The sequence below is a fragment of the Berghia stephanieae genome, chromosome 3, assembly GCF_034508935.2.
Source record: "Berghia stephanieae isolate SIO BIC M18660-M18661 chromosome 3, UCSD_Bste_1.3, whole genome shotgun sequence".
Lineage (NCBI taxonomy): Eukaryota > Metazoa > Mollusca > Gastropoda > Nudibranchia > Aeolidiidae > Berghia > Berghia stephanieae.
Genome location: NC_088362.1, coordinates 84,764,885 through 84,775,426, shown reverse-complemented (window position 1 = coordinate 84,775,426; position 10,542 = coordinate 84,764,885). Strand labels below are relative to the sequence as shown.

Below are 10,542 nucleotides of genomic sequence, written 5' to 3'. Positions count from 1 at the left end.
CGTGCCAGAGAGAGAGAGAGAGAACAGATAGAATAGTACAAATACCCCCCCCCCTCCCCCCAATAACAATATGAGAGCTCAACTCTATGATTAATCAGAATGTCTAAGATTTGTTCCCGGAGACAAGGCAGTATGAATTTTCTCGGAGGAAGGGTAGTCTTGTGTTTTTCTTATGTTTTTCTTGTGTTTTTCTTTCAGTTTTGTCTTTCAATTTTGGCACTATTTCATACACATCTTTTTCAGATCTTCAAAAGCAATTGAATTTAAAATGATCAGATATAGAATTATTATTTGGGGGGGGGGGGGGGGGGGTGCCGCTGCATTTTTTACAAGTTATATATTTTCCCATCAGAATACAAAATTAATGTCACATTTCACTCATATTTTCATTTTTGACGATAAATTTAGTTTGTACCATCTGGATTGCCTCGATGTAATTTCACTTTGAAGCGGACATTAAGGTTGAATGGTATATAAAATTGTTTTAAAAAATCATTTTTTCTAAGAGTTAACATGTATAAAGAACCAAGCTGTGATGGCACACCACGTTCCTGTAATCAATATGAAGCCTAACATTTCTGTGTACATCAGCATTCGCTCAGGAATTGTGATATAGCTACTGTTTGTGTAGTAAGGGTCCTTTTCTTCCATCTTGTTGATATTGTCTTCGTGCTGTACATTCGTTGAAGCAGCTGGTGTAGGCTGTGGCTTGTTGTTGATGTTCTCCTTGGAATGCTGAATATTTGATTGAGAATATGTCTTCATCATGATGATTATGGTGACGGTGATGATTACGGTGATGATGGTGATGATGGTGATGATGACGACAGTGATGATGATATTGATGATGGTGACGATATGATGATATGATGATGATGATGATGATGATATGATGGTGGTGATGATTACGGTGATGACGATGATGATGACGACAGTGATGATGATATCGATGATGATGATGATGATGATGATGATGATGATGATGATGGTGATTATGACTATTACAGTGATGATGATGATGATAATTATGATGATGATATGATGATGCATGGTGATGATGATGATGAGGAGGAGGAGGACGAGGAGGAGGGGGGAGAAGGACGAAAACGAGGAGAACGAGGTGGAAGCGGATGACGAAAAGAAGAAGAATGAGGAGGAGGAGGAGGAGGAGGAGGAGGAGGAGGAGGAGGAGAGGAGGAGGAGGAGGAGGAAGAGGAGGAGGAGCAGGACGAGGAGGCGGAGAAGGAGAGGTTGGTGAAAAGGAGAAGAAAAATTAGAGTAACTGCGACACAATCAGTTTTCCTTACATCATTAACATATCTGTGAAGTCTAAAGTTGATAATGGTAATAATGACAGCTATGATGGAGTTTGCAAATAGAATTCCAAGGTACTTGGTTAGTGCTGGGGTCCCATCAGTGGCGTGTGGAAGTTTTGTACTCGTGTTGCTTAGAAACACTGCCAGAGCGAGCAACACCGATATACCTTTAAGGACGGGGTTTGGAACAGGAGGAGAGAGTAATAAAAGTGCTAATCTTTTTTTTAAAATAACAGAGGCTGTTTCGGACGCTGACATTGAAGAGCAAGATTGTTAAGTGGATAAGGCATTGTGAGTATTCCCCAGAGGACCCTTTGTGAGCACCAGCTACAAGTTTTACAATCGTCCTTCCCAATATATACATTATGACTGTGTACTGAAGTTTAGGATATTTCATCAAATAAAAAAAAAATGACCCTTCAGTGTCGCTCCCCCCTTAAGCAAGAGACATTGCCTCTGGTGCACATTTGCCCTGTTGCGCTGCCCTGGACGCTGCCTGACATTTCCGGCAAGCATCATTGTTCCCAAGTGCGCACATTTGATTTAGTTCTGTCGTGTCCTGTTAAGATGCGAATTGAGGAAACCCAGTATTTCCTGGCATTGTGGAATGCAGGCATTCTTTTGGTGGCATCTTTTATGATGTTTCCTCCTTTTTGTTGTTTCAATCAAGGATACTTTTACGAAGGTGGGGGTTTTTTTTTGTCTTGTGCATGCTGTATGACTCTCAGCTTCTACCCAATAGGTTGGAGAAGGCTCTTTACTCCTATTTTTTCATGTACGTGTAAAATGAGTGCTTGGTCGTGACCACTGTGTCTCTGTTGACAAAAAATTGCAATGGCGCCTTACAAGCGCCATGTCTCGTTCTACGTGCTAATTATTGCTGTTGGCTTTTGACTTTTGTAAAGAGCATTGAGAACATTTGGTAGATATTGCACTATAAAACCTCATGCTTTTGTGCTGCTTTGAGATCAGCGGTATGATACTCGCATTTCGGACAATAAGTCCCTGGATTGATTCTCTCTCTCTCTCTCTCTCTCTCTCTCTCTCTCTCTCTCTCTCTCTATCCTCACTCTCTCTCTTTCTTTCTTTCTTTCTGTCTATCTCTCTCACTCACTCAATCTCTCTCTCTCTCTCTCTCTCTCTCTCTCTCTCTCTCTCTCTCTCTCTCTATCTATCTCTATTGGCGATGCAAATTTGAGCACTTGAAAAAGGTCTATACTCACATTTTCAAACTCTAGTTAGGCGTAAAACAGTACTTTACCGTAGCAGTGTTGTCAGTCGAAATTATAATATTGCATTACCCTTTACAAACGCATTTCCTCGTCCTACATGTTTAGTGTTGTATGTTAGTTTTGGACCTCTGAATAATGTAATGAGAACATTTAGTACTCGTAGATATTGTGCAATGTAAAAGCAAATTCATTTTATACTTTAAGTAAAGATGAAAATGTAAATTTATGCATTAAGTATCAGCAAAATGAGCATTTATTTTAAAATGTAATGATGTTAGATTTAAACAAAATTAATTAATAGCATCTGTTGTTGTTAATTACTCTGGAGTCCAAATCCAACTTCATCATATTTTTAAAAGCCTTTAGCCTTTAGCCTTTAGCTATCAACTTACCAAAGCTTATCTTCTCCCCCGAATCCAGAGGTACGATGAATACAAAGCAATTGAGGAGAGACAAAGCAACTGTCGGGAATATGTCGTTGATCACGAAGAAAGATGGTCTTCTTTTAAGTTTTAGAGTAAACTGTAACAAGATAAAACAAAACAGTTAAGGGAGAACGCGGGACAACTGTCGGTAGTATGACAATGGCATTGATCACAAAGAAATAAGTTCTTCTTTTAAGTTTTAGAGTCGACAAGAACAGAGTGAAAAGAAAATGATTGATCATGCATTTACATGTTGTTCACAAACTGACAGGTAAAAAGTGCTTTGAAATAACTTCAACTTTATTGGTCATGAGTATACGATGAAAAAGTTAATTTTAATTATGTCGTTGCTGCTTTCTGCTGCTGCTGCTGCTGACGACGACGATGATGATGATAATGATGATGAGGATGATGATGATGATGAGCGCCCTCCTCCTCCTCCTCCTCCTCATCATCATCATCATAGTCATCGTCATCGCCATCTTCATCATCATATTTTTTTTCCAAAATGGTGGAGAAAATATGAAATATTATGTGTTAGAATTTGTGATAGCAACCGATGTAGCATATTATTGAATACGAATAAACTGAAATCAATCAAGCTTTTAGTCAGTATTTATCTCTAACATTAGCTCCAGGTGGTTGTGAAAATATGAATAATCAATTGTATCAGATGTACAAAGTGTTATATTATTATTAGCTATATTGCTATATATAATTGTTTACTTTGGCTCCCAACGGTAACCAAAAAAATGAAACAAGTCAGACTAAAAACAAAAACCGACCCTACAACCGATGTCGCAAAGATTAAGTGAATAAAAAAAAAACGAATTACAAATAGCTTTAGATCAAAGAGTTCTCTGGTTATATTATCAAAAGTTATTATTACTGGCCTCCACTGAATGAGCAAATATAGCCCTGCGTGAATAACATTGTCCAGGACATGAGTGCGACATATCACAACGTTAAGGGGGGCCTCAATGCTCAGCTGGTAGAGCACTAGCTTCACAAGATGAGGGAGCAAGATCGATCCTGGGTGGAGTATAATTTTTTTGATCTCCCCCCCCCCTTGTCCACCCAGCAGTGATTGGATAGCCGGAACTGTTAGATTTGACAGAAAGTACTTTGCGATAGACTATGTACTATCCAAATGGTAGAAAGCAATTGCTATTGTCCATTACACACACTAGAATCAGGGATAAGATCTGGCTCCATGGGAAATAACACAATTAAAAACTCATTGAAAAACCAGGGAACAAGCACTGGTGTAAGATAAAGATACGAACAAGTGTGTATGAAAGGTACCAGACAAAGCAAGAAAGAAAAACACACCATCCAAAAAAATCTGTCTGCCTCGACTGGGGATCGAACCTCAGACCTTCTGATTACCGGTCTTACCGGGATCCCTATATTCGTATATATATATATATATATATATATATATATATATATATATATTATATATATAATACATGGAAATATACATATATTTATATATAGATTTATACATGGAAATAGATGCTGCCTTCTTAGATAATTTTATTAGTCTAACATTTATACCGTCAACTGGGGTGACTTTCCCTCTCAGGGTGACTTTGCTTCAACCGATTTGGAGCATTTTGAGTATTCTCAGGCTTGTTGCAGTTATTTCCCTTATTAGAGGACGATATTTCATCCAAAAAAACAAAAAAAAAAAAAAAAAAAAAAACAACTGTTGCACACCTAGGTGTAATCTAGTATGTCCAAATCTATAGATGCAAAGTCATCCCTTAAGGCAAAGTGGCCCCAGTTGACGATATATGTATATTGTTAAACTATTAAAACTATCTAAGAAGGCAGCATCTATTTCCATTTATAATCCTTTTTAAAAAATGTATTTCGTTTTATCATAATCTTGTTCTCTTCGATATAAACATGACTCACTAAATGTAAGATTGTACAATGAAGAAAAAGACACAATACATAAACTAGAACCACTAACCACTACCCGAGGATAGTTTTCGTTCTCGGTCAGGAAATAGTTAACATTTGCTGTAGTCTCCAGAAGTTCCCAGCCATAATTTTTTGTGAAGAAACTCGTGTCTATCGTGTCTTGGGCTATCACAATGTCCACCTCCTCTCTCGTGTATTGTACATTGACAAACTGAAATAATTAATGAATAAAATATGTAATCCACCACCTCAATTCAGTATTATGTATGAGTGAAGCATATTCAGAAAATTAAATTTAGAGAGAAAACGCCTTTTAAAAAAAAGTAAGCATTTTGAAAAATAACATTAATATGCCACTTCCGTTTTGGGGAAATCCCGATTTTACTGTAGCATAATTAATTATAAACATTATATGAGAGCCATCCCTATAATCTTTTGTAAAGAAAATAACCCCGTAGAATTCAGGGAAATTTTTTATTTTTCTCCTGTACGCATCCGGTTTTACTAAAATTAGATTTCGACGCGTAATGATATCTCGATCAAAATAATAATACTTAAGGTCATTTGTGAACCAACGATAGCGATGAAGATTTTAAATAAGAAATTTTGATAAGAAATGACAAGGGTGAGGTCATTGGAGAGGTATGGTAAAAGTATTCTTGAAATCATGTGCTTGAAATCTTGAGCTCGTTCTCAATACACGCTTTCAAGGGCACACACTGGAAACTTATTCGAAAATACAAACGTAAGAGTTCAAGAATACCATCGTCATTGTTCTCAATGCGGCATCTCAATTGAAATATAATTTGATTTAACCAGTTAACTGCCGTACTCTGGAAAAATTCTTATTTAAAACTAGTCCTTCAAAAATCGATCGATTTAAATAACCCGCATCTTGGCAAAAACTCTCAAACCTGGGTCTTCTTGAAGTAATATAATAACGGTTTGAGATGTAGGGTTACTGAGGAGGTTATTTTTAATCTTTGCTGATTCTATTTCTTTTAATTATACAGAGATGATTATGGCGTGAGTCACCATGGAACATGATGTATGCGGATGACGTAGCACTTCTGAATGATACAAAAGCTGAGGCGGAAAAGAAGCTGGAGACGGGTGTTGGAAAGAAGGGGATCAAGGGTAAGCAGATCGAAGACAGAGTATTTGTGCATCGGATAACAGAGAGCAGGACCACCAATAACGATAAGAGAAGAGGATGTGCATGAGACAAACCAATTCAAATACTTAGGAACAACTGTGCAATGATATGGGGGCAATGAGATGGAGGTTAATAAGAGGACCCAGGCAGGCTAGAATAATTGAAGGAAGGTATCTGGATTTAGGTGTGACAAACGAATTTCCGCAAAGCTGAATAGAGAATATGTTGTAAGACCAGCAATGGTGTATGGAATAAATACAGCAGCTACAACAAAGAAACAAGGTAATGAAGTTGGGATGGCAGAAATGAGGATGTTGAGATGGTAACTTGGCTTGACAAGAGAAAGTGAGAAATGAACGAATTCGAAGGTGAACTGAAGTGAAGAATGTATCAATAAAGATAAGAGAAGATAGACTAAAATGGTTCGGACATGTGAAGAGACGAGAACGGGAGTACTTGGGAAGGAAAGTATTTGATATACAATTAGCGGGAAAGAGAAAAAGGGACACCCAAAGACAAGATGGTTGGGTCGGGTAAAGTGCGATATGAAAGAACTGGGTCTGGAGGAAGAGGATGCTATGACCGAGATGCATGGAGATGTTGCATTCATAATGGCAACCCTGCAAAATGAGGGATAAGCTGAAAGAAGAAGAAGAAGAAGAAGAAGAAGAAGAAGAAGAAGAAGAAGAAGAAGAAGAAGAAGAAGAAGAAGAAGAAGAAGAAGAAGAAGAAGAAGAAGAGATGATAACGATTTTTTCTCTTATTTGGTGTGTTAAAGATAAATTATATGTGTTTTCTTTTATCTTACTTGTTGAGAAACCGCCATATTTGCGAAGATATGAAGGCTATTACGAACGCCACTCATCTGTTTTACTTGTTATACTACTGTATTATGGAAAGTAACATAGATCAAGACAAATTGTTTGACCCATCAACGATCAAAATTGATCCTATTATGACGATTGGAGGTATGCGTAAATGAATTGGGCAACTTGGCGGCCAGATAGCGATGCCCAACATGACCAATCATAATGTCCTAATGAACATAGACACCGTTTCTACATTCTCTCACGTGACAGCATGCAGACGCTACCTTTTTAAAATCAAATAATCAATCGTGTCGCTTTTATCTTATAGAGCAGTCCATAATATTTTTAATTAACAGTTCAGTTATGCCCTGGTGATTTCAATTCGTCCAAGACATTTGGTACCGGAGTGTGATCTGGCAGGTTTGAAAGTCATCTCCTCGACTGAGGGTTTATCAGGAGTTATTTTGATACATACGAGGGCCGTCCGAAAAGAAACTAGAATATGCATGGACGTAACTTTTGAACAAATAAATTTTTTTTTTTCTGTAAACACATAAGCATAGGAAATTTAGCTTTCTTCGTTGTTGTGAACTTTCTGCACCACCAATGAAGGCAATATTGAATGCTACTGTTTTTAAGATATGGTCCAGATAGCTCAGTTGGTAGAGCACTCGCTTCACACGCAAAGGGACCGATTTTGATCCCGGGTGCAGTCGAGATTTTTTTTCTGACCTCACTGTCCACCCAAAAAATTGATTGCGTAGCGGTATCTGTTAGATGTTACGGAAAGTACTTTGCAATAGACTAGCGTCCTATCCAAAGCATAGCAGGCAATTGCTATTGTCCGTTTCATGCTACAGAAACCGGGATAAACTCTGGCTCCATGGGCCTAATGGGTCTGAAGGACTACAATTGTTTTTAAAATGGCGACTCCAATCACAGAATGGTCAAAGGAGAAAGTCGGAGTATTGTTCACTTTTTGTTACAAGCCTTCATGAAGTAACCGAGCCATACGGTGAGAATACAATGTCTAAGTCTCGGGATTACCAGTAGTGTTCTTGGTTCAAAGACGGTCGACCATCTGTAGAAAATTAACCCAAATATTGTCGATCAAAAGCGTCAAAAGTAATCAGAACTGTATTCAAGTTGTCATGTGTCATAATAAAAATGTTGCTTCTTTACAAAGGAACATACTATTTCCTGTCTCATCAATGCTTGTGTTTATTCACCTTAACAACGTCACTATCACAATCACATTATCTCATTCGTCTGTAGTGTTTCATTCATCATGTTTTGTTGATAAAGGGGAAACCCCAAAACGTCCACAGTATCTGTCTTCGTCTAATAAATTGAAGCTTACAATTCGATATTAATAATGTGTCATAGGATAGTTAAGATTAAGAGGTTGCTTTGAAAAATGTAGCCGAGGCACATTAAAAATATAATCTTCTTGAATATTTGATTACCACAGTTCGGATCTGATACCGTCTGTCTTTTGGGTGTTTAAGCCTTTACAATACCATTTAGAGGGTAAAAGGTACAAAGCAGAAAAAGATGTTGAGGAAGTTCAAAGATTGGTTTTCAAAAATTGAAGTACAATTCTTTAAGGTGGGTATCTAAATACTTTATTTCATATTGGAAAAATGCATAAAATCTGAATGGAGACTTCAGTGAAAAGTACTTCAAGCGTGACTCTCTGGCATATATGAGATTCAAGTGAATCAAAAGTATTTGAGTTATGACAAGATTTTGATTTCTTTTCGGACATTCCTCGTTGTACGTAGGACGTCCCTTTGAATATTATTGATTGCTTCTTTTACGTTATTGAAACGTTGAAATAGAAGCAAAAAATAGGCTAGAACGTCACCACGTCTACATTCTGACATGAATTTCACCTATTACTGTGGTAGAATGTATGAAATCAACGAGAAAAATCCACATTTGATTACCTCAATGAAGCACGTCTGTTCATCAAACGGATATTTATCCAGATCCAGATTGCAAGAAGTTGTCATTAGAAGCTCAAAGCCCCAAATCACTTTTCCATTGGAATAAACCTTTGGGGGCCTATAGACGAATGAAGGTAATATATAAAAAACAACTGATTATAACACTGATAGATATTATCAATCGTCTACAATGGCAAAATTGACACTGAATAATTACTGCCCAGTCGCAGGCTGACATTTTGGGATTTTACTTTTTTCTTGTATTTTTCTTTTTGCTTTGTCTGGCACTGTTTAATACACACTTTTTCCTATTTCTAGCGGAAAAACCTATGAGTCGAATTAGAGATTATCTCAGTTGTTTAAATCTTATTTATCCATCTTCAACCCCAACCCTAATCTCCTATCCTTCTCATTCTCGTTTCTACTCATACTTATCCTGCCCTCCTCCTTCTTCTTCTTCTCCTCCTCCTCCTCCTCCTCCTCCTCCTCCTCCTCCTCCTCCTCCTCCTCCTCCTCTTCCTCCTCTTCCTCCTCCTCCTCATCCTCCTCCTTCTCCTTCTCCTTCTCCTCCAAATAGGCTCTGGCTTCAACGCTGCCACTACATCTCCGGCTTCCCCTCTCTCAAATTCTTCATTTTCTCTCTCTTCTTCTCATCTTCTTCTTCCTCCTCCTCCTCCGTCGTTTTCTTCTTCTTCTTCTTCTTCTTCTTCTTCTTCTTCTTCTTCTTCTTCTTCTTCTTCTTCTTCTTCTTCTTCTCTTCTCCTCTTCCTCCTTCTTTCTTCTTCTTCTTCTTCCTCCCCCTCCTCTTCTTCTTCTTCTTCTTCTTCTTCTTCTTCTTCTTCTTCTTCTTCTTCTTCTTCTTCTTCTTCTTCTTCTTCTTCTTCTTCTTCTTCTTCTTCTTCTTCTTCTTCTTCTTCTTCTCACCATTGCCAAGCTACAGATTACAATACTTACGAGTCAGTAGACTGACCCAATGCACCTTTTTTATCCAAAGAGTTTACAACAAGAATATTAGGGGTCCAGATGTCATTTATCTCAGGCGTGAGGCTGAAGATGTCTCGGTATTCATGTATGTCCCATGTGATCAACTGGTGAAAAATTAAAGTAACCATAGATGATGATGATGATGATGATGATGATGATGAGGATGATGATGATGATAATGATGATGATGATGTTGATGATGATAATGATGAAAATGATGATGATAATGATGATGATGACGATGATGATGATGATGATGATGATGATGATGATGATGATGATGATGATGATGACGATAACAAAGATAATGATGATTACCTCGTCCTTCCAAAACAGATCAATCACAAAATCACAAACCATATTTTGGTCCACGTCATCAATAGATATCACAGAAAACAATCTCAGCGTCATTTCCAATGTCAATGTTTTACTCTGATTATACACAGGGCGGAATCTTGGATTGTACCGAGTCGGCTTGAATAAATCCCTATATAAATGTCCAAGCTTTTCATAGCTACTGTTAACATAAAATGCATCGTCTTTATAATGCGAATGAATTTTAAAACCATCAGGAGACACCCCATTCAAAGATCTGGATTCAGAACTGACGTTGCTGACGTTGGAATTATTGTTTGGATGATCCGCGATGTTTGATTGGGCATTTCCGGTAACACTTAATGGTGCCAAGGTTAAAAACCAAGTGGCGACCTTTATAGAGCGACACATATTGTGTAGGATC

At 37.7% G+C, this 10,542-nt stretch overlaps 1 protein-coding gene across 1 annotated transcript; it reads right to left on the bottom strand.

Moving 5' to 3' along the window:
• Positions 1 to 424: 424 nt before the first annotated feature.
• On the bottom strand, positions 425 to 8,931 carry LOC144968672 (acetylcholine receptor subunit delta-like). The gene is made up of 5 exons (XM_078907241.1): positions 8,820 to 8,931; positions 4,955 to 5,116; positions 2,941 to 3,070; positions 1,308 to 1,483; positions 425 to 735 (listed from the first exon to the last, which is right to left on the bottom strand). Exons 1-5 carry the CDS (start codon positions 8,883 to 8,885, stop codon positions 502 to 504), a joined length of 768 nt encoding a protein of 255 aa, XP_078763367.1. The 5' UTR covers positions 8,886 to 8,931; the 3' UTR covers positions 425 to 501.
• Between the last annotated feature and the right edge of the window lie 1,611 nt (positions 8,932 to 10,542).